The 24,840-nt window shown below is 35.5% G+C and overlaps 1 protein-coding gene across 2 annotated transcripts in view; it reads left to right on the forward strand.

Annotated features, from left to right (window-relative positions):
* Window positions 1-24,840, forward strand: part of AHR (aryl hydrocarbon receptor) — a 59,292-nt gene that overhangs the window by 21,691 nt on the left and 12,761 nt on the right. For both annotated transcript variants that reach the window (XM_027877918.1, XM_027877919.1), the window contains 4 exons: window positions 14,781-14,896; window positions 18,258-18,347; window positions 20,133-20,256; window positions 24,515-24,645. In XM_027877918.1, coding sequence (XP_027733719.1) covers window positions 14,781-14,896; window positions 18,258-18,347; window positions 20,133-20,256; window positions 24,515-24,645 — 461 coding nt within the window. The remainder of the gene's footprint in view (window positions 1-14,780; window positions 14,897-18,257; window positions 18,348-20,132; window positions 20,257-24,514; window positions 24,646-24,840) is intronic.

Here is a 24,840-nt window from a genome sequence, read left to right on the forward strand (position 1 = left end):
CACCTGCTATTTTATCTTTGTACATGTCAGGACCATGCTCTGCTCACACACCAGTGTAGACATTAGCAGTGATATGCCTTCTTAATTTCCTTTTTGCACTTGAATTTTTGTGTTTAAACATACCTGAGAACCCAGTCATGCTTTAGCAGGGTCAGTTTAAAATTATTTTGCTCAGTAGATGATATACATATATACCACAAAACTGGAATCACAACAGGCTCATTTCACTTTTCCTAAATTGGTAAAATAACATAAATCATGAACTTTTCAAACAGCCTTGCACAGCCTAGTTGTTTTAGTTGAATATTTCTTTCCATCTTGTTACTTGTGTTTTGCTATAAGAATGAGAATCATTCAACTTACTCATTTGGAATGCAGATATCTGAAGTTGCAGAATTAATAAACTATATAAAAAATTTTTTTGTATTTAAGTGTCATCAAACTCTTCTCCAACAAAAATGAAAAGTGCTCAGAAATGGAAACATATTTCTATTTCCTTTTATATATTGATGTGATTTGTTAAGTGCTTAAATTGTGATTGACAATTGTGTTACAGAAATGGTTATGTGCAAGGCAGTAATGGTGATGCATCTAAACTTTTGCCAAAAATTCTCATGTTGCTGTTTCTTCTTTATTACTGTAAGGTCATGACAATCAGGATGAAGCTGTGCCTGGAATCAATCAGTGCTCATTTGTACAAAACACTTCACAGTGGCAGTATATTTGAAAAAAAATATTATCATAATATACTGTAATTTACAACCACTAATTAAAAAAGCCTTGATAAGTTCAGAATCCTCCTGCATAAAGGGCTGGGATGCAGGAAGGAAGTGGTGTTCCTCTCAGTAACAGTCACCATCTGAATCCCACAGAGAGCTCTTTGTCATCTTGTAATCTGGCCTATATGCATCTTCCTCAGTAACATATTAAAGCTAATAATAGATTCTCATTCTGTTTTATCAAAACTAGTCTTTAATTAGATGGATTAATTTTAGAACTAAAGTAAATGTCTTAAACATGGAGGCAAGATTTAGTTTCTATTAAAAGATTAAACAAAGATGGTGAATAGTTGGAACTGGATTATTTTATATAAAAATGTATCTTTTTGTTAATGACAGTTGTCAAAGGAATGTATTTATAAACGTTATTAATAATTCCAATGACCTAGTAAAGCAGATGGAGTGAATTGAATGAAATTGTCAATAAAGTATTTCAAAGTATTTTTGCACTGCCTTTGCTTAAATTTTACATTGCTAAGGTATAAGTGCTTATATTTCTTTAGCTGTGTGTTGGGGCTTTTTTCTGGGGAACATAATGAGCAGAAACAGTTAATGTAAATCTTTTTACCTAAGGATCAATTGTACAAAGATAACTTGATGCATATTTTAGGGGGGAATTGCTCAACTACCAGAAGTGCTTTTGCTTTTCTTCCAGGCTAAATCCCAAATATTCTAAGCATATGGAACAATTTAGCAGAAAATACATAATTACCAAACAGATCTGTCTTTGCCACCTTGAATGTTATTTCTTATGGCAGGGTAAATGAAACCTCATGCTTTGATTTTATTTCATTTGATCATTCGCTGCTTTGGCAGCAGAATACCAAAAAAAATGACAGAGGGCACTATTAAAATATGAGTTGATTTGTGCTTACTCTAATATGAATCTGAATATACTTGATAAAGGCATGGCACAAACTTCTAACTGAAATTTTGAAACAAAGTACATTTATCTTGGTAAGAATGTGAACAATCTGTGTAACTGTAAAAACAAATTTAATATCATGCAGGTGTTCATAAGCAAATATATGCATATTATTCCATTCATTATAAATAGTCCTGCAATCAAATTTTGGCTCTAAGCTTGTTTCTGTTTCTTTTTTTCTATGCGGAGGCCAATATCAGTGATTGCCAGTTCTCTATTGCAGTGTCCATTCTGAGGGCAGATATCCTGGTCCGTAGTCTTACCTATAAAAACCATTTTTTACAACATAAGAAATGTGCTGTCAAGATAATATCAGTATGCTGCCTTTTATATGGCTTCTGATTTCTCTTTCTTACCTTACTAGATCTAAAGTCTTTTGAAAACTGAATTTTCTAGACCAGGGTATGCATTTCCCATGAAACATCCATGCCATAACAGAGTGGAATGGCTGTTTCAACAGGGACCGGATCAGGAATTGACCTTGTCTTTTGCAGTCAGTGCCCCAGATGCGAACCTGCTTTCTGATTTTAACTTTCGGACTTGGGAAAGTGTTTTGTGCTTTTTTTTGCTTTTTGTTTGGTTGACTTTGTGTTTTGGTTTGTTTGTTTGTGGTTTTATTTTATTTTTTATTTTCTGTATGGTAGATAATTTTCAACAGGAAGAATAGGTATTACCTGTAACCCCAGCTTTAAAACTTCTCCTGCAGTGGAAAAGAAAGGAGTGGGAACCACCTGTAGAAGACGAATGAGTAAAACTTAGGCTTATATCCCAATACTGTAAAAAAGAGCTGTATAATTTTCTCCAGACTTAGAAAAGAATTAGCGGCTACCAGCTGTCAGAAGAACCTGGATTTATGCCACATGGGGGGAGAGTCATGAGAAATCCAGTTTCTGCACAGTGCTTGGGGTCAGAATGAAGTGGGTGCCAAGCAACTCCTTCCCATCCAGAGAGTGTTAGGGCAGCTATACATGGTGGGGCTTACAGTGGAACTTAGGAAACTGAAGTACATATGGTATTTAGATTGTGATTATATTGGGTATAGTACCCCAAATTTCATGTATCAGATCCTTTAGATGGATCTGGCCTTCTGTCATTTTTGTACAGTACTCTGGCCTATAGCCATATCCATCTCTACTGCAATTGTCCATGTTAAAACAGTATTTCCTATTATGTAACTGTTTTCAGAAGTCTGGGAGCCAGACAATAACTGGCTAAACTAAAATGTTATGAATGTTTTTCACTTCAGTAGCTACAGTTAATAAATAATGATAAGAAGCATTTTTGTAAACTTGCAGTTGTTCTTGTTTCAGCTTTTCTGGTGGGACTAAAATACAGTGATAGGGAGGATTTTTCATTAAGTAGGACTTAGCTGTCTTTTGTTTCTCCCTTCTAAGATTTTGGTAGATTTTCCTGAAGCAGTCTTGGAGATAGTGTTGAATCATATGTTTCTGTAAAGCACGGTCACTCCATTTATCAAATTCAGTTTCAAAAAAAGAGATTTGCCAGAAGATCTGAGAGAGAGATGTCATTCAGTTTGTAAAATCAAGACAGAGTCTCATGAATATAATTGTAATGATTAGAAGGGCTAGAGAGTGTATATGACAGGAGAGGAGCCTGAGTTTCTTACATTTATTATGGCATAATGCAGGCCAGGGATTATTATTCCTGTCTGTTAAAATATCAGGTGGGGTAATACTGAGAAGGGAGAAGAGCTGTTGAAGTTAATGTTGCTACAGGAGGACATGGGAATAAGCTGGACATGATAAAATGTTCGCTGAAGATTTGAGGATTTCTAGTATCAAAATAAGCCTTACTAGAGTTTCAAGGAGGGGTTTAAAGAAAAAGGAACAAACTAAATATTCTGGAGATTTAACTAAGTATTTACTGTGGTGATGTGGTCCCTCATAAGTTTAACAGCAGTTATTGTCTGAAAATGTTGCTTTATCCCTTTTAAGACATTGCATCTTCCAGCTTAGCTCTCTAATGGCATTTCAGGTGTAGTGAAGGTTGAATATACTTCAAAGAGCATTTTGAGAGGAAATGGTAGTTACTTATGCAGAGCCTTTCAAATGTCAGTTTACTTAGAAATAAAAATATATGGAATTCCTAGACAAGAGAGGAATGTGTGTAAAATGAAGAGCTAGTGAAATGGGCCATTCCTTCTGTGCATCTAGCAAAGTATCGTATTTTCTGTAAAACTGTGGAATCAAGTTATGTGGAAACAGAGGGAAATCCCTTTTAAATTGTGGTGGTGCAAAGTACTGCAACAACACATCATGGATACCCTGTGAGCTCCATGGCTAGGTAGTGTCACAACTCTAGAAAGGTCCCTTGTGCTATCAGATTCTCAGACAAAGTTGTATTCATAAATAGTTTCAAAACAAACAAAAATCCCCCACAACACAAACAGAACCCCTAAACCCTCAACACCCCCTAACTCCTCTTCTCCCCAACCAAAAACATTCTGCAAGTCCACACAAGTCACATAGTTCTTCTAAAATGGGAAACTGCAATAAGAAAGTGAAATCTTGTATTAAAGTCTGAGATACTATCACTCTTTTTTAATTTTTTTTTTCTTTTTTTTTTGGTGTACATGTGTGTGGTTGCGCTCTGGGGCAATCTTATCATGACAGGAGCTTTCTGTGTTTATGTGTATCTGTGGGGCAATTAAGCTGTGATATTTACTGAATAATTTCTGGTACCTGTCTTTATTTCTGAGGGAGTTTATTAAAAGTAGAATGGAAATATTGGAAATATTAGAAATATTAAGACACTATTATGTAACTTTTGGTTTACTGAAAAGCTCATGCTATGAAAAGGACATATAATTTCTGTGTTATTGGGAATAGAGCCTTGACTGGAGCAATTATTTAAATAATAGGTAAAACTCTATATTTTAGAATCTTAAAAAAGTTAAATATGTTAAAATACTTTTGAGATATTAAAAAAAAGGTTCTGTCTGTGAGAGCTGGTAGATGAGCCTGGTAATGCACTAATCAAAATAATAGCCTTTTGCTTTATGTTTACTGTGTCTATCTTCATACACATTCAACTCAATTGAGCAATTATGTTTTTAAAAGATGAGTAAAAGAGTTGTCCCAGTATCAGACTTGTATTAGTACTCATTGTATCTAAGGTATATTTTAATAGTTAGAATTAATGGAATAAACTTTGTAAAACTTGATTTGTCTGTGCTTTTATCAGACAACCTCTGTCAGATTCACTTGGGGACAGACTAAAACAGACCCTCTGTGAAATGAATCCCTATTGGGAGAGCAAATGACAGAGGCAGAGGTTCCTGTTTCCCCCAAGTCCTCTTCTTCTAGTTTAGTGTATTGGCTCCAGTTTCCTTTCTTTGCAACATTCCTTGCCTTTCTCTTTCCCTCCTCCTAGGGGTCATCATGAATAAAATATAGTTTTCCTTTGCGTCACAGTCTAACCCTTAGCAACATAAGTTATATAATGCTTGCTGTTGCTATTTCTGTTTTCTGATGCTTGATCAGAAATACAGACCTCTGTCCTGTGCGACCTCCCAAGCACAGTGTTCAGTAAGAGTGCCTGGGATGAAATCCAGTCCAACCTTTTTTTTCTTTTTTCTGTTCTCTATATAGAAATCCACTGGAATTTTTACCTTTTTTGTTATATTGAGACTATAACCATTCATAGGTCTTTAATTCATAAACTTTACAGCTCAGCATAGCAAACCAAAACTGTCAGGAAAGATGATATTGAAGTACTGTGCAATTATTTGCTTTAAGCTGTTGGTTATCTAATATGATTTTCACATGGGGCACTAAAATCTCTCCCAAACCGAGATTCTGAACTTCCAAATCTTTACTGCATTTATCCTTGCAGTGCTGCTGGAGCTGAGGTACGCCTGTTCTAGTTTCATAGTTCAGGAAATGAAATGTATGATGCCTGTTTGATTTCTACCACATCGCACAGGAAGACGATGTCAGAACCACAAAACCATCCATCCTCTCAACTTTTAGGCATATTTTTGATAACTTCCTCCTTCAGCCTTTCAGTCTTTCTCTTTCCTGCCTGCCCACCACTTACTCTTCCCCTTATATACACTTTAATGTATCTTACAATCCTATATTTATTTGAAAAGTATAGTAGTGGCTGTTACCATGTGAAAAATATGCCTAAGCCACGGATGCTGCACTGTTTTTTGCCCTTCTTGTTTTTGGATTCATGGTTCTGCTGTCTAAAAATGCTATCATAACTAAAGCCGTGGGGAAAGACAGCTGTCACTTTTGCATAGTGTTGCAGTTAAAACATCATTCTTTCAGGATATTTAACCATGAAGTTTTGATGTTTCTCCAAAATAACAGTGGAAACCCAGTATCTTGTCCAAATTCCGGCTCAGGAAGTTGCTATGCATTTAGCCCATCACAAATAAACTCATTAGGTAAGATCTAATTCCTGTCCTGGTTACCTGCTGTTACCTATTCAGCTTTCCATAGGAAAGGGAGGTTAAGGTTCATTTCTTCCAACAGCCTTTCTGCTGGTATAAAAATAATGCTAGGGAAAGTTAGAAATGTTTCATACAGGCTTCCTCATATTTCAGATGCTAGAAAGAAAGTGTTTATGGTTTTCTTCTTCCTTTTTGGTATTTACACGTGTAGTTATGCACTTAGCTGAACAATGACTTGTTAGTACAACCAACTATTTAAATATATCTCCTTGTTTTATTATAAATGAGTTTTATGATTTTAATTGTTCACTGAACACATAACTTTACATGGTATAAAAAAGCAAATAAGTTGCCAGCTTGCTGGTTCACCTTGTGAATTTTCAAGATATTTTAAAAAGTAGCTCATATGGGTTTGTTTCTTTTTTTCTATATATATAATTTAATAAAAATTTAAATGACAAAAAATACAAACTTAAATTAAAATCTTATTCTGTAAAAGATATGTACTCAAATACATCCAATGTTCAAGTATAAAATATCAGAACTGGACTAAAGGTGAATTAAAATAATGTGCTACAATATCCCAGGATATGGTGGTTTATCAATAGAAGTTGTACAGAAAGGTTTTGAATTAATTTTTTGAAAGTTTTTTTTCTTGCTTCTGTTTGTTGTTAGTGTTGATAAATTTTACCAAACAGCAATATTAGATTTTTCTCCCCACAGTAGAACTGTGTGCTCATTTACTATCTCATAAATAATGTTGTGATCCAGAAATGTAATTTCTGGGAAATTTGTGGCTCCGTTTGAGTCTTGGGCGGTGAAACTTGATTGAAGTTTATGTACAAAAAAGGTGATTATCCTGCCAACTTTTTGTCTATTTTATGATTTATAACTCTGAATGTTGGAAACGTATCCTTGCCATAGACCTGGAAAACAAGTAGAACTGATCTGAACTCACAGACATGTCAATTTTAAAAGGGCAAGCAACAGACTTCCTTATGCCAAAAATAGCTTTCGTGCTAAAATATTTAAGCATAGTGTTTGATCACAGATAAATGAAAAATAATATTTTGCACTTTGGACCTTTTTTGTATAGTAGCGGAAACCCAAGGTCATTTTAAAATTAGATGGGTTTTGTTGGGTGAATCTGAAATACCACACATTCAGAAACCATGGTACTTGGCATTGAGAAAAATGCTGTGTCCTGTTTTTATTCCTCATGTATATTCGTTATATATTGATTGCAATGAAGAGACTATTTTAGACTCCTGCAGCAGTTCAAGTAATGTCTACCACTTCTGTGCTTTTCTCTTGTTGAGTGTAAAATATGTATGAAGACATGTCTGAAGTGTAAGTACAGCGGGGCCCTTGGGAAGTTCTGAAGCTTTACCTTGAGTAATTTCAGTCCAATGCTGACAGAAGGGTTTATTTTTGGTCTGTAGGTCTGTTTTCATCCACGGTCTGCGACATGTTCAAGTAGTGTTCTTAACAATAGAACCTTAAATATTGAAAGTTCTTTATCTTGATTATGTCAGAGTATAAATATTTCTATATAGTCTAGGGAGCCCCCGGTGGTCTAGGGGAAAAGGCACTGCACTGTCACTGCAGAGACCCGGGTTCGATTCCCGGTCGGGGCCCCTACCCGGGCAGATGGAGCTCATTAGCCCGTAAGGCAATCCATCTACGTCCTGAGGACCTCGCTGCCACCGTCCAGGCGTGCTTGGCCCCGGCAGATGAACCTCAGGATTAAAGGGTGGGCTCAGTTCCACGCACACTGTGTCCCACCTAAAAAATCCAATGCGCAGGCTGGAAGGTGTAAAAACCTTCCCCGGTTCTTCGTTCGCGAAGACTGGCCATTTACATTACTATATAGTCTAGCAAACACATACAGATTTATTGTATTAGTTGCTTTGGTGGCATTCACCAAAGCTTCCTAACAGTTTCTGTCAAAACCATTTATATTAAGACACATTTAACCTATGGAATCATAAGCTTTAGAGATGAAAATTTCCTTTTTTTGTTATTCTCTCAAGCTTAAGCATCTTTGGGCAAATCCTACATTTCTTTCTCCCTTAAATAAAATTTATTATATACTTGAACATCCTCACAGCTGGGTAGACTTGTACTCTCTCTGCCATGTCTGACTGTGTAGCTGATGAATTTGCATTTTACTGGGTTTGAATTTGGGTTATAAAGAAAGTACTGGATGACTGGAAGTGGAGGAGTACACATGCACAGAAGTTGCGATGTGTACAGTGCAGGTCTGTGGCACTGTGGGGCTCTGTTTTGAGTCACTTGCAAAGTCTGCACACATAGAAGTTCCTGATTTCTAGACTTGTACATCAAGAGGCAATCTATATCTGTACAGCAGTTAAGTTACTGCCTCTCAAAAGCCCAGAAACTGCCCAGAACCTGACCACTTACTTTTTACCTCCGTTCCTTTCTCCTTTTTTGATTAGTGAAAATTAATACTTTTTAATCTCTGTTGTTAAAACTTATTCTGGCAAAAGTGTTATTTCCCCTCAATCTCTTTTTTTATTTCCTTCACCTACCTACATAACCTACTAATATTTCTTTAAAATATTCACGGTGGGATGATTTATCCTCTTGTGATACCTGCTTCATGGCATTTTCTCTCTTGAACCATGAACGATTACTTTGAGGCCAAATCAAGAAATACCTGTCATTTGTGGCTCAGTGCTTCTTTCAGTTGCTTTCCCTAAATATGTAGACATGTTTATATGTCTCCACATTAGCTGAAAATATGCTTATGAGTAAAAGTACTGTGTCTTCTGAGGCTGAAGGTTGGTTGTTACTAGTTTTTAAAGCTATTTTGGCCTTTTTTCTGGAAAACATAGGCAGCTCCTATTAGTGTTATAAGAATTAGTGTGACAATTTAAGTGTGAAAAATAGAGTTAAAACTTGCCACCAATGCATGTAACATGTTTTACTTGTACGTGCAGTTTACACGGAAGTTCATCTTGCCTCTTTGTGTAGCATAGCTAAAACTTTAGGGCTACAGGTATGATAATTCTGAATTGTATTTATTTTCTCTTGTATCTCTGAATATGGAGCAATCCTTCAGAAGTTTTATTAGTCAAATGTAGTTTGCACTATCTAGAAGTGTAGCTGTTTACAAAATATGCAGTCAGTGCATCTTTTATCTTTTTAGAAAAATAATTCCATTTTTTTCTTCATGTCACTTAACTTCTATAAACATTTTTGCCTTTACAGTATCAGAGATTGCAGGTGCAAAATGTGGGTGTGTATAATATTTTCTCCCACTTGAAATGGATTTTTCCCCAGTATAAACAGTTCATCCTATGTTATTGATTTAGGCAAGAGTTTAATATTAATCACTGTTTTCTCATTAGTGCCCTCCTTGTCTTGTTTTGGCTGATGAACTTCATGTTGAGGGTTAGCATTTGTTGCCGAAGTAAGACCACCCCCCTCAAGAGGACTGTTGGTTTTTCAAAGTAATTCAGAACAGACTAATAGAATTTATAAATCTACTGAAAAGGTTATGAAACAGTCTCAGTTGGCTTTGACTGCAAACTTTGACCTGTTTGGCCGAACTGTGGAAACTGTGCCGAGTTTGATATACAGCAGTTCTGTGAGACTTTTTAAGATTAAATTTCAGGGCTGCATGACTGATGTGCTAGCAATATACTTGTGATATTAGGCAAGTGTTACTTCAATACAGTTTTAGACTAGAAGAGATCATTCACCTAAAAGTAAAAATTGTCTTGAGCCTTAAAGAAATTCTTTGTGTCTCAATATGATTTTAAAAGGTCTGGTTAAAGCTTGGCATATTGATTTTCCATTCTCCACACCTCTCTGCAGTGAGCTACTCTGGCTCCTCTAAAACTATTTACTATGCTTTTTCTTTGGTGAAAAAAATGTAGGAAAAAGAAAAGTTATAACCACAGAGTACCTTCATATGGTTTCTGTGAAGTTTTTCAGCCAACAGTTGCTGAAATGGTTTATATTCAGCACTCTAATAACACAAGGCAGGTTTAGATGAATTTTGAGATGGAAACTTTAATCGTACGTTTCTTCACTCCTTTGATAATAAGAAGAGACATTTGGTTTGCGAATGCTCAGGTTTCAATGGAGAATATTCTCTTCAGACTCCACGGCTGAGCACTAGCAAATGTGTTATATTTTCTTGATTTATGTCAGAAAAATTTCTTTATTCACTCAACACAGAAAAAACACCCCTTTTTATTTTTCTTGTTTATTTTGTTCTTTCTAATGCTTTGAAACAAAATGTTTGTTTGTTTTTTTCCAACTCTAGTAGTTTCTCGATTTGAGGAAAACAATATAATAAACTTGATTTGGATGAGCTGAGTATTGACAGGGTCGCTGTGATAAATACTATCTCTTGTTCTATGGACAGACAACTGATTATTGCATCAGACATTAGTCACATGCATGTTAGAGGCATTTTTACTGATATGTCTTTTGAATATTTGTATAAGTATTTGTAGGTTTGTCACTCCTTTCATGAGAAGGGGAACTGGAACAGTTTTTAAATGTCTCTTTATTACTTTAAGAAGTTTAACTGTTAATATTATTCTCTTAAAGTAATAGTAAAGTCGACATCTCAAATATTTGTGTGTTAAATCAGGCTTCTACATAAATGCCCATCCGAAACTTGGCTAATAGTTGCTGACATATACCATATGCTGAATTCTCTGCATCTCCAGTTACAATTTTTTAAGTTTGCAACAATTACTACAGGTAGAGCCCTACTGAAGAAATCAGTAGAGTGTATTTGCACTTCCTCTGTGACAATTTTATGATTCTCTGCTCTTGTAACTTCTGGTCAACAGAGTAAAGAATCCTCATTTACAGTATTTCTGCTGAAAGTGCTCTGATAGGTACAGATGGCTGCATGGTCATTGATTTTGCAAGCTGAAATGGGTGAAATAGTGGAGCTGGGACTTTGGAGCAGCTGGCTGTCAAGTGAGGAAGTCATGACAATGGCTGTCATGGAGAACAGGGGCTACAACCTGGAAGCAAGAGGACACCAGCTGTGAGTTGAAGCTGGAGGGAGGGGAGCATACCTACTAAGTAGAAACCCTAGAGATCAAGGTTTTGAAAGTGAAAATAGCCTTTTTCATCCTGGACTAGGACCTTTCTTTGAGGACAATGTGGAGGTTAAATGAGACAATGGATAGACTTTTTTTTAATAATTTTCCTCATATTAGATTAACTTCTGAATATCTCAAGAGATAATTCATTACATTAATCTATCATATATTATCAGTCCATTCAACCTTCAGCTGCTTTTAACTTATCCTTATAACTGACTGTTGGTCCCTGGAAAGAAGAAAGATTCCTTAATACCTGTTGTCCTTAGGTATGGAATATAATTTTTTTAATAAATAGTTATGCGGTTTTAAAATTACAGATGGCTTTTGGCAGTAGTTAGAACTCAGTTGCTGGAATTCTCTCTCAGACCTGAAGAAGTAGTTGTATATCAAATTTGGGGGGTGTTTTTCCCCAGTACATACTGTTAATCTAATAAAGTACACTTCATCTCCGTAGAAGTCTCTTATCACCTGAGTGTAACAGTTAGAACCAGAGATAAGAAGTGAGTAAACACTGATGTCAGCGTTGTTATTTAATTTATCTTTATAGAAAAAATGTAAAACCAACTGTCTTTTACATTTACTGTTTTGGGTGCTAAAGCATTCCACAACTATGAAAATGTACCAGAAAATACAATTGTTTTATGTCTAGAAAAATCTATCAAAGCTCACTATCTAGTTTTATTGTCTTTGGGATACAGCTTGTACTTCTAATCAGGAACATCTAGGCAATGCAAATGATGCTTATTGCTGGACATAGGATTAAATGACAATCATTAACTTGGAAAGCAGCTGCATACAATCCAGTCCTCCTGCTAAAACTGTGTAACAGATATTTTTTGGTTTAGGTTTGGTTTTGGTTGGTTTGCATTTTTACAGGTATAAACACCTTTGATTTATTTTTGTTGATTTTAAGTTATTAATGGGAAATTCTGAGAACTAGTTTGATTATGAATGCATTCTAGAGTATGTATACAGATTTTTTTTCTGTTTACTCTGTGGGAGTATTCATGTTTTGCTTTCCCATGGCTAAAAATTAGGAGGGGGTAAATGAGGCTGAAATGAGTTGTACTTTATTCAGAGATTCAAAGATTATAAAGTAATGAACCATTGGGATTATTTTGTCTGATGACATGAGTAACATAGACTTTTAGAACTGCCAGAACACATGGCTGATTTTAGCCAGGTGATGTTGACTGTAATATTACCTTTGGGTAAGTTCTGCTTTTCAGATTTAGTTCTTCTTTCCATTACCTGTTACTGTATCTCCAGCTGATATTTCCGAGGCCACATAATTGTGTGCTGTGACCACATCTGTTCAGAATTACTACCTGGCAAGGTGACCCTTCCTTACTGTGAGGTCCCTTGTTTCTGGTAGCCTTCAGTTTGACTGTATAGAACCACACACTGATAGTGTGCATCCACATAGCCAGGGTTGTTCAGTGCCGGGGACTTGGATGTTAGCAGGCCTGTGGTTTATCTGTCAAAACAAGGTAAATTTGGATTTGTTACCTTTTTTTTTTTTTTCAGGAGCTATATACACCCAATGACGGATACAACTCTAATTTCCACTGTACCTTCCATTTTTATTAATCTAGATTGTCAGCGATTTTCCATTTGCCTCAGTTTACAACAACTTGATTCCATTTACATTCTGATCTCTGCAAAAGGTGTAGGTTCTAATTCAGGAAAATGTTTAACTTCATGTGTACCTCTTGTAAGCTTAGAAAGTTAAGAGGAATATAGACACCAGTGCATCATCTGTGTTTGAGCTCTAGAGCTCTGTTAATTGATAGATTTTATCTGTCAGATTTTATTCTATAAGACGTTATAAAAGATAAAGATACCACGTGTATACCATTATGTATGGTATTTTTCAGAATGACAATTGTGATTAGACATCTTTACTTGGCGACTTCCACAGCTGAATGGGGCTTTTTCAATAATCATAAAATATAAATTAAAAAGATAATAAATTTTTTTCTGCTGATAATGGACTTCAGTGGTGTTTAGGGAATATTCTAGATATCCTTTTCAAATAATGCTCAGGAAAAAAAATTGACACGTATCCCATTCTCTTGAATTCAAAGTGAATTTGCAACTGCAACTCTGTGTGGCCTGTTGCAGAACTTTTTGACTATGTGGTAGGAAGAACAGCATTATCGTTTAAGTTTCAAAGCAAACCCTTATGACTCTGATCTGTTTAATCGGTATAATGTCTTTTTAGAACACGTATTTCCTCTGTGGTGCCTTTGAGGGATATTTTAATGAAAACTCTCTAGCTTAAAAGTTGTTAGCTGCAGTGTTAGCTTAAAAAAAACCTGAAAGGCATCATTATAGGTGGTGTAAAATATAATTTTGCATAGTTTAAAAGCAAGTGAACAGAAGTTCTTCAGGATTCTTGACTCAAGTTCTGACGAGTGGAAAAATGAAAGTTTTCAGCAGGTTGAAAAATTGGATGGAATTTAGGGTGGATATCTCATCACTACAGGATGAACCGTAGTATTTTACATAAGTGCAATGGTTTTTATAAATTTCCCTTACTTTGCATCTTAGAAATTTTGGATTTGGGGTGGGTGGTGACCTTTAGCTTTAGGGTAACGGTTTAAGTTAAAATTGCTCAAGTAATTTTAAGCTGTTGAGGCACTACCAGCATACTCAGACTAGTTTCAGATTTGAAGACTTTTTTTTTTCTCTCTTTTTTGGAACTATATAAGGTAGGTAAATTCTGAGTTATAGATGATCTGCTAGTGACTAATTTTACTTGACAGCATCCTGCTTATTGGAAGAACGCAGAGATGGGAATGTCTTTTGGAAACTTTGTAGCAATATGGTCTGATTCTCGATCTCTTGGTCACTAAGTAATTTTTTTCTTTCAATTGGATATATTTGTGACCTGAATACTGATGATTCATAGTTGTAGTATTTTATCTGGAATTGGAAAGTTTGCTTAGTTGTTTAAATGATTAAAATTTAACTATGACAGAAAAAAGAAACCCCAATCCAAAACTTTTTGCTTGAAATACCTTTCTCTGTCTTCTTTAGTGTGCATTTAGGGTTCATGTTTCTTTCCTTCCTTTCCCCGAAGGGAGCTTTATGTCTAGAGCAGGTTTATGTATCTGATGAACCATAGTTTGATGTCTGAAATTAGATGGGATAAGAATAAGTGCAACTGTTTTCATACCTTAACACAGAGTTGTTATCAGGTTATAGGAGGTTGGTGTATGAAAACAAGTGTCATTTGTCACAAGAGTGACAGGACTAGAAGTGAGTCTTATAGTAAAGACAAGAAGAAGGAAAAACAGAGGTATAAAGTAATTAGATTTGGATTTATTTCAAGAATTCTGCTTCTGTAGTGAAAGTATTATAATATAGAACTGAGAAGGAGGACAGATTTGGGGGTTAGGAAAAAGTTTGACATGGAAACAGAAATTTTCATTAGATTGACTTTATAGGCATCTTTTACATACATTTTTTTCTTACATAAAATAGCACATCATTACGTACATTTCTAATGAGCCTTTCCAAGATAGCTCAACACTTTTCTTTCTTTGTTCTAGTTGCATTAAAATCTTCTAACTCTACAAGACCAGAAAGAAATGGCATTCAGGAGAACTGTAGAACAGCGAAGTGTGGAGAAGGGATGCAGATCCTGGAAGGAGAACTCCTACTGCAGGTATTTTTTGCAATGGATGTACTGTACAAAGATTTACATTAAAAAACCTATTGTATGTAGCATATTAGATTCACAGTAAGTTTTCTTATTGTAAAATCCTTTTCTCATTTTCTTTAAGGTAATATTATATAGCTTATGCACTTTTTCTGGTAGTGATGTAGACTGGTGGTAGAATATGGGCTCCACTTCAGTGTTTCCAAGTAATTTATTAGAGGTTTCTTTCCCAGCTCTTTGCATCTATTGATAATAAAGATATTAATATAAAGTAAGGGCAGATAAGTTAGTAAGTAACCCCTTTGTAAGGGGCAGATAAGTTAGTAATTTACTATCAATTTGGTGACTAATTGTCTAAAAGAAACAATTTCTCTTTAAAAGACCTCAGGGTTGCTGAAATATCTAACTTTCTTGGTAGTTTGAAACAACTCAGCATCCGTAGTGTAGGTACTTTCAATAACTTTCAGTATTATGAACTAATGGAAAGTATTAATAAAAAGCAGTGTTGGTGAGTTTGTTTTTTTTTCTTAAATTCTTTAGCCTGTATTGATGTCCTAGAGTGTCAAAACATATGAATACTGATATAATACTAGGTCCAGATTAAACTTGGAAAATTACTAATAAAAGTATTCCAGTGTTCTAATTAGCTTCACAAAATAGATTTTACTATGACCTGCAGCTTCATTTGAAATATGCTGATAATTATTCTTCTTCACAGGTTTCCCACTGATGTTTCTATTAGAAGTGGCAAATCATTGCTTAGAGCAAAATTATTTCAGTGTTCAAAGAGTAGAAATTAAAACAAGTTCTAAGAATCCCCCAAAACAATTACCTTAAATTAATACTAGTTTAAAATTGTTTTCTAACCAACTAAAAAACTAGGACATGTATGTAATTTTCTAACCTTAATGAAGTGTAATGAACTGTTATGGAGTTACTGCGGTGAACAGCTTTCTTTTTAAACAAAAATTATCTGAAAAGGTAAATTACATAGTTTATATTGGAGGCATCTATTTTATGTGAAATATAGGGGGTTTTCTCTGACTTCCAAGTGGAAGTGATATGAGGGAACTGTTTTCCAGTATGAAAATTAAATGGATTAAATAATTATTTTACTGTAAATTCTGCCCATCCTGTGAGATAAGTAAATTAACTGAACTTCCTAAAGGAGTTTGTTTTGTAAATATTTTATATATGTGAAAAAATTTATGAGAATGAATATGCAGATAGAGTTATCTTAGGTAATAAGAACTCATGAGAGATGAAAGTGGGAATTTTCTAGAAGATACTGGGAGTACAGTAAGGTGTAAATATTGATAAAATCCTTCCCTTAAAGTATAATTGAGTTTGGGCTTTTTAGCAAAGGTGGTATGAATATACACCATGTTGTTTGTATTTCTTTCTGTTTGTTCATCAGATGTTTTGTCTTGTTTCCTAACAAACAGGAAATTGTCTTAAATTGCCAACATAACAATTACCTTACCAGTTCTGTGGTAAGGCAAGTGGAAGTAGAGATCAAATACAAAAATGTGCCTTCCTTAAAATCAAAATTATGTCCTTCATAATTTTTAAAATTATTTCCAATTCTTATTTTGAACACATGATCTATTACAATCTAAGCAAATTTATGATAAAAAGTGCAAGACAAATGATGACCTCTAAGAAATTTTTAAAACTTCTCATCAGTAATGAACAGTTTTGTAACTGCCTTTGTATTAGGAGTATTGAGAGCATTTTTTAAAGGCACATATTTTATCTTCAGTGCTCCAGAGTGTTCACTGAGAAACTTCATTATGTCTTTAAAAATAATAATTTTTGGATTGCATTTTGCAAAAACCTTCATCAGAACGTACCTCCCCTTTATTGATATATCCGGATACATGCATTTTACAGTATTTTTGGCTTAGAGAATGCATGTTTTTTTTAATTAGCAATCCTGGTTCATGGTGAACTGTGTACCAGAGCCACAGTAAAATGTGATTGAATTCCAGGTACAGGAAGTGTATGTAATTTTATATTACATGGGTCAGAATAACCAATTTTAACGTTTGAGACAGATACTGTGCAGCTTGCAGACTTTTTATATCCAGCACTTGAGGTGAAATGCCCTGCAGAGTAGGTCAGCAGAGGACACAAGCACCTGCCATTGCGGCATTCTGCTCTCTGGAAATTACTGCAACCTTCATCAAACCCAAGGATTCTATGTAACAAATCAAGATTTCTTGGATTGGCTTTGCTGTTTAATTTCAGATGGTTTTTAAGGGTTTTTTTAGCACACTATTCATGTAAAATTTACTCAGCTTATATAAGGAGTTTTTACGGAGCACACAACTCTAGAGAGTAGATTAAGAAATGTCTACACATTAAATAGGAGTGGTTTACAACATTTAAAGACCAGTCATTTAATCAGATAATTAACTTCTATATTATTAGGTTGTTACAGTAAGATATAGGATATCCTTCACTTACTTAACATTTTCTGTGTTACAATTATTTTGCATAATAAAGTTTTTTAAAAAATATTTTGCGTACGCTGGCCAAATTTCACTTTGAATGCAGCCGAGGAAATTAAGTGGCACAATGTACTTAATCCAGCCCCTTGAGACAACCTTTTGTTAAATCTTGACTGAAATCCATAGAAGTAAATCGGCACCTTTCAGATGAGCTGCCAAGTCACAAATGTACTGTTTGCTATCACAACAATTGCCATGAAACATATTGATTGGGAGTTCAGATAAATGCCCTTTGCGTGACTTTGAGTGTGGAGCCGCCTAGTCTGCTGCTTCATGGAGGGGGAAATCTCTTCAAAAACATTGTTTACTTGCAACAGTCCACTTGTGCAGAGGTTTTCTATTTTAAGTAAGCTATAAAATGTTTTCTTGGACTATATGGGTGATCTTGATAGCTTGATTTCCTGTTCACAGAGGCCTGTCTGCGCTATGAATAGAGTGGATTTTGGGACTGGGTTTGTGGCGTGGCTCTTTTTTGTGCTGCTGGGCAGCTGGGGGTACCAAAGGCTTGAGCCACACAACCATTGTGAACTGTGGTTGATATTAGAAAAGCTTATAGTTGTTCATACTGTTGTCCTCGTCCATAATGAAAAGTATTTAAAACTCATCAACAGGGTTTGGTTCCTCCCCTGAATTTTCCAAAGGAACCTTTTTTTTTTGTTTTCATTAGATCCAGTTTTCTTCATCGTAACAGGTAGAGAGATGCAATAAGGAATCGTTTTTATGCTGTTAGGTAATGATATGCTTTTGCATGCTTCATGTTTTATTGGAGAGCAGAGTATGGGTAGACTTAAAGCCACAATAATTGTCTGGAATTTTGTCTGTAAAGCTGACAGATTGGTGTGTTTCTTCCCCAGGCATTAAATGGGTTTGTGTTAGTTGTTACAGCAGATGCTCTGGTTTTTTACGTCTCTTCTACCATCCAAGACTACTTGGGCTTCCAACAAGTAAGTTTATTTTTTCCTCTGTTTTTTTCAGAGGTTTTGCTTAATTTCAGAGAACATCAGTATTTGTGTTTAGGGTCCGATAGTTTGTGTAATAAAAATCTCAGTTAGGTACTTTGGGTTGGATCACTTTGAAACTGTATTACTTTTCTATCAACTTTACATAGCCAGGATGTCAAGCCAAGCACAACAGGAATATAATTTCCAAAGTTGAGTTAGGCAAGATAGGAAGTTTTCACACTTAATTAGTCTTCACTGTAACAACTGTTTGAAATTTATACTGTGGTGTTACCCAGTTTATGATGCTGAGTGAGCCATAATTCAATGGGAAGGTAATTATTTTAATGGAAACCTTTCATGCAAAATTATTTCCATATGGCTTGAGATTTTAAGTATCAAGTGAGTAATTTTAGTATTTTTAGAATTTTAGTGTTCTCTTACTCATGTTTATTTATTTAATTATTTCTTTCAAAACAAGCTTTTTTTTTTTTACTGTTTCTGGTGCAGATCACATATGACTGACTTTAGTGGGCTTGCAAGCGAGGTACCAAAGTAGTAAAGACCAAGGCATAGCAGGCAAATGTTGCCTTCGTTACGGAACTCCTGAGATTACTTTATGTGGAGATGATAGAAGCTTAGTTATGGTTATCAGTGTATATCTGTGGATACTGAATGTTGATAGATTCAGTTGCTGTCTAAAAATAGGGAGAAACTCTGGTTGGTCTGCCATCTGTTGAACTGGGGAATGTTTGTGTAAAAGAAAATATTTCAAACGAAACATCATTATTCCTGGGGATACATATTCTTTCAGTGTTGTGGAATGAAGAAAGAGAAAAGCTTGGAAAACAAATTGGGCATAAAATTTATATAGTAATACTAGTAAATCAAGTACGTGATAAAGAAGTGAAGTCTTAAATTTACAAGAATTAGCATTTCTGGCAATTTGTTTTGGAAAGTAGTGATTTTTTTATTAAATTCGTCAAAGCAAATTTTGAGTTAGACTTCTGCTTTTGCCAGTTCACCTCAATTGCTTTAGATCTATGTTTTATTTTAAATATTTTCTGTTTATATAATAGTTGGGTCTTTGAAACACACTGAAAGCAGGGAACTTAACTCCTCTCAGTCAATTGAGTCTTTTCTTGAATATTTTGGGTGCTTTTTTCCTCCTTAATTTCCTTCAGTGACTGATCCTCACTGTTGTACCTTTGGCATTTAGATCACATTCCTAACAAAACAATTGGTGGTGATATAAGAGCTTAATAATTACATGTTTTACACATCCTTAAGGAGTGACAAATCTTTCAGGCAAACAAATCCACTATTCATAACCTACTTGGCTTAGTTTTGGAAGTTGTTTGGTTCAGTCTTTGGCTTCTTTTGTATTCCTGTAGCACCTATAATGGGTCAAGTCAAGTGCTAGCTGGCAAGTACTTTATTTACCAGTATGTAAAATTAAATTACTTAAACAGAAACTAAGCATAAAAGTTACAGCCTTTCTTAGATAAAAGCAGGTAAAGAAGTAGTTGACATAGTGTTATTTTCTTTTCCTAAGATAATATTTTTATTATTGTTTCCCATGTTTGCAGTCATGGGTGTAGCTGAATTCTCTGTGCTGCTAAAAACTGTTTTGTGAAGCTTTGCCAAGTGCATGTGATTGTATGTATTTATCCCTGAGCAAAATGGATTTTCCTGTATCCATAGCAGTGTTGTCAACCAGACAACTTCTATCATATTGTCATATAATTTTCTTATTCTTGTTCTTTCCCACCTTTTTCCACTTGTCCACAGTCGGATATTATACACCAGAGCGTATTTGAGTTGATTCACACAGAAGACAGACCTGAGTTTCAGCGACAGCTACATTGGGCATTAAATCCTGCCCAGTCAGCAGATTCTGGACCAAGCGTACAAGGTAAGAATGCAACCAATTTCTGTGTTTGTGTGTCTGATTAGCTGGGGTTTTTTTTTAATTTTTGTATGTAGAAGAGTTTAGTTAACAATATGTGAAGAAAGGAAGGAATAACATCTTTTAAACTTATTCGAATTTTATGTATGTATTTAGGCAACAGTAGGAATTACTCTATTTTGCACTTTAAATGGGCACTGCTATTCATAGCACAGCATCATAAAAATATTAATTATATTTTAAATTGGGAGATTTTAATTTGGAGCACAAATGGCAGTGTCTTACATGTCTGATCAGTCTAAGAATGTGTTAGCGATGGTGTTAATGTAGGGCGTAGTGCATTCCTTGCCACAAAGACCAGCACTTCTCTTGGGCATAAAAGGGATAGAGAAATAAAAGATGAAATAGGTGAGCCATTGAGATCAAATAGTATGCTTGTTAGAGCATTGGGTTGTCACATTATTAAGTGACCTGCTGTACGGAGAAACAACTAAGGGGAAAGGCATTGCCTATATATCGGAACAAAGAGTACGTACAGATAGTTACATGCAATCCAGGAAGCATATGCCTGCCTTATAATGACAACAAAACCATTGAGACAACTGGTGCATTTTAATTCTCCATTTTACACAACTGCTGATGAAATATGTAGGTTAAATTCTCTGTTACTGTGACTTGATTATAGATAATTACTTTTTAATCCATAAGAAGTCCATAGTGTTTTAAAATAAATCTACCATGCATAAAGTAATTTGATTTAAAGCTCTTAGCAGTTTCATATTTAATATTTTAGAGTATGGAAATGCCATGATTTGATAGAGAAATTAAAAACAACAAATGTTGTGATGCTTGAAACACAGCTCAGTATATTTCATTTTTTCATTTAGTGCTCAATATTGTTGTATCACGTATGGATCAGTCTACACAGTCCTGCTGCATATGCTGCACAATAGTTAACAGTACAGTTTAGTATAGCAAACAGCTGCTGGCACTCAGAAACCAGATTTTTATGTGATGACTTATTGTTTGCTTTAGAGTGAAATGGTGTTCTATAGCGCTTAAGCAAGTGCATATGAATTTATGAAAGGTTATGTTTGAAAAGTACACCACCAGGTTGAATTGACTGAATCACTGTAAGTGCTGAGCAGGATTACAATTGTTTTTGTAGTATCTTGTGTTTCTAGTTTACTAAAAGCTTCTAATTGGGCTCCTTCTCTGAAAGTGTTCAAGGCCAGGTTGAATGGGGCTTTGAGCAACCTGGTCTAGTGGAAGGTGTTCAACCCATGGCAGGGGGGTTTAAATTAGGTGATCTCTAAGGTCCTTTCCAACCCAAACCATTCTATGATTCTATGACTTTTGAGCCTTAGGTAGTGTAAAAGGTTTGAATGGTGAGGATTTTTAAACTGAATTCAGATTTATAACAAAGGTTAATGCTGTGATCAATAGGATGCCCTCCATTTTTGCTAAGTTAATTAATTTTCCTTTTAATGCATTCAGCTAGCATTATGTAGATATTTATAGATAAAATTGTTCTCAGGCTTCAGCACAGATTCCAGCCTGAGTCTGGGAACTAATACTGCTTTCAATTAGCCTGGACTGGTTATTTCTCACTCAGTACTCTGGTATGCCCCTAGACCACTGGTTTCCTCAGCTGTTACTGTGCTTCCCAGACAATCCTCCCAGTCCTGTCTAATTCCCAGAGAAGTTTGCAAAATTGTTATTTTTCAGTCTCAAATATCTGCTTTGGGACCTTAAGTCAGGATTATCTTTGAAAGTTTGCATGCTGTGCAACCATGTATGGTCTTGAACTCAAAGACAAGACTTAAGGCACTGCATGTGCTGCGCATCGCTCCATGGCATTGATGAGATCCACTGTGAGCTTATGAGAGATGCGAGTTCTAGCCCCTGCAGTGTTAACTGGTAGTTTTGCTCCAGGGATTGCAGATGCTCTCTAAGACTCTTTGCCTTCTTACAGTAAGTCACTTCACCAGGGTCCTGGCAATAAAGCACCTCTGCCTCCTACCTGACTGGGAATATGCAGCATTATTCCTTTCTCAAATGTAGGAGGCTTGGGCTTGAAGCCTTATGTTTTGAGTTCAGTTCCTCTCCTCTCAAGAGCTGCTTCTTCCATCAAAGCTTTGCTCACTCTTGGGAACTGCCCATTTTACCATGGAAGTTGACAAACACTTCGGAGAGCCCAGCTGAACCTGCTGAACCTATAGATTTCGTCTCTGTATTTACCAAAAGGATAACACTGAGATTCTTCTGTGGCAGAAATGCTGAGGGGCATACCAGCACACCAGTGCCAACGATGCCAACAGAAGGACTTGCACTTCTTGTTGAGTACTAGAGCTGCACTCAGTCAGAGTTGGTATCTTTGAATAATAAGTTAGGATTTGCAAGCTGTTTCTTTGCGCTTTCTTCATAATCATTGCTTCTTCAGAGAGCATCCAACCTGTTTAATCACCTCTTAGAGAAGCACTGTCTCAGAAGTGTTGAAAATTTCTCTTCTACATTTAGGGAATTAATTAAAAAAAAATAAAATCTGCAACAGAAGAAAGTAAGGAAGTAAATTTGCTTTCTCTGTTGAGAACCACTCATATGATGAGTGTGGGAATTTGTTATTTTTTGATATCAAAGTTGGCCGGTAGCTATCTTGGACTACAAGTTTCTGAGTTTCTGGGCCTGTGGGATTAGCTTATAATGGTGGCTTTAGCCAATACACAGTTCTGCAGATGGCTGTAATTTCAGATTATCCCTTTTTGTGCACACTATAACCTAGAGCGCTTTTTATCTTTTTCTCCATACCTTGAAGTTTGTTCAGCAAAAATTGACCTTGCTTATCAGTTCTTTTAAGAAAAAAAAGATATCTCCTGATTTTATCTGAAAAGCTGTATAATTCAACATTTTCTGTTAGATTTAGATGGCCTTAGGTTGCGAGGCCTCTTGGTGAGCCACCAGCAATCTCATTTGACTCCAGTTCTGACCCTTGAATTAATAGGAGATTAAATTGAACTGGCTTTTGGTAAGGATTTGTTTTCCTTTGGGTTTGGTTCACCATTGTGCAAACCACTTAAACTATCTGTTTTTCCAGCTGGCCAAGAGACAAAATTATGTTCCAAAAACATAATGTGGTGCATTATTAAGTGATACGCTCTCTCCACCTCATCTCCAACTCTGGAAGGTCAATATGGGTTCTTAAAATCTGTGCTATTCTTTTGTCCATACATGACAGTTCTCTCAGAGTATGTGGATTATTTTTTTAAATAGCAGAGCATTTAACACTCTAGAATAGCATTTTAAACTGTTTTTTCTTAATATTCTACATGTATGAAGTCCTAGGGAATCAACAGTTTGTGGGGTTTTATATGTATTGCAAACACAATCATTTTGCTGAATTTGCTGTGAGTAAATGTGCTCTGGTGTTTCTGTATATGTACTCTCATGCAGACCACATGTATTCTATCAGAAGATTATTGACTTATCTTCTGTTTTTACCTTATATTCCAAATGTTTAAGTCTGTTTTCTGAATGCTTTTCTTGAAGGATACCATGTTGTTATCCTAGCTGACAGTCATGGTTTTTAGTATTTTTTAAAACAATCCACAGAACACAAGTACTCCAGGTGCCTCTGGAGAGGTAACTAGGGTATTTTGATCAGTAGAGCCCAGAAATATTTTCACTGTTTAGTGGAGTGGTTTTGCATCCATTAGAGAAATGTTGATTTATTGTAGTGGTTTCTTGAAGATGCTTATTTTTATTTATTACTACAGTTTTCACCTGGCTGTCTGGAATGTAACTGTTTGATCTCCTGAATTTCTGAATACTGAGTTCCTGTAGTACTGTACTACAGGGACCCTTTTTACAGACCCTACTCTTGTAGGAACATGGACGTGCTCTCTGCTGAGAACTCTGCTCTCTATAACTGATTCAGAATCTAGGTTGTTGACAAACATAATGAATAAATTAAAAGCACAAAAAAAAAAAAAAAAACCCACAAAAAAACCCCAAAGAAAAAGTTCTTACAAATAAATTATATGCAGTTTTCAAATACCGTAGCCTGTAAAACATAATCCCATCAGAAGAACTGATAACTAACCAGTGTTGCAATCATTATAGGTTCTGAGAATGTTTCCAGTTTACATTGTTCTTGCTTCGGTCATGACCTAATGCTTTGTTTATGAGACGGAAGATCGTTTGTTATAGATAGCCTTCACTAGGTGTTCTTCTAAAAATAATCCTTATAAATAATCCTTTCCTGCAGGAGATAATGGCTTTTCACAGCCAGCAACCTATTATAACCCAGACCAACTTCCTCCAGAGAATTCTTCCTTTATGGAAAGGAATTTCATCTGCAGGTTACGATGCCTCCTGGATAATTCATCTGGATTCCTGGTGAGTATAGAGTTATGTAAAAACTTCCACATATGCTTAAAAGTTGGACATCTGCATTATCCTAATAAGATGTACAGAAACTTATTTGTTAAGTCTCCAAAGATATCTGAGCTGCTTGAATGAGAATGTTTCAGTTAGTGACACCGAATGTGCCTCCTTCAAGATGTTGTCACAACCAGGTAGAGGTTCTCTCAT

The sequence above is a fragment of the Empidonax traillii genome, unplaced genomic scaffold (genome assembly GCF_003031625.1).
Source record: "Empidonax traillii isolate 1590-97213 ecotype Southwest subspecies unplaced genomic scaffold, ASM303162v1 scaffold35:size4298261, whole genome shotgun sequence".
NCBI classification, from domain to species: domain Eukaryota; kingdom Metazoa; phylum Chordata; class Aves; order Passeriformes; family Tyrannidae; genus Empidonax; species Empidonax traillii.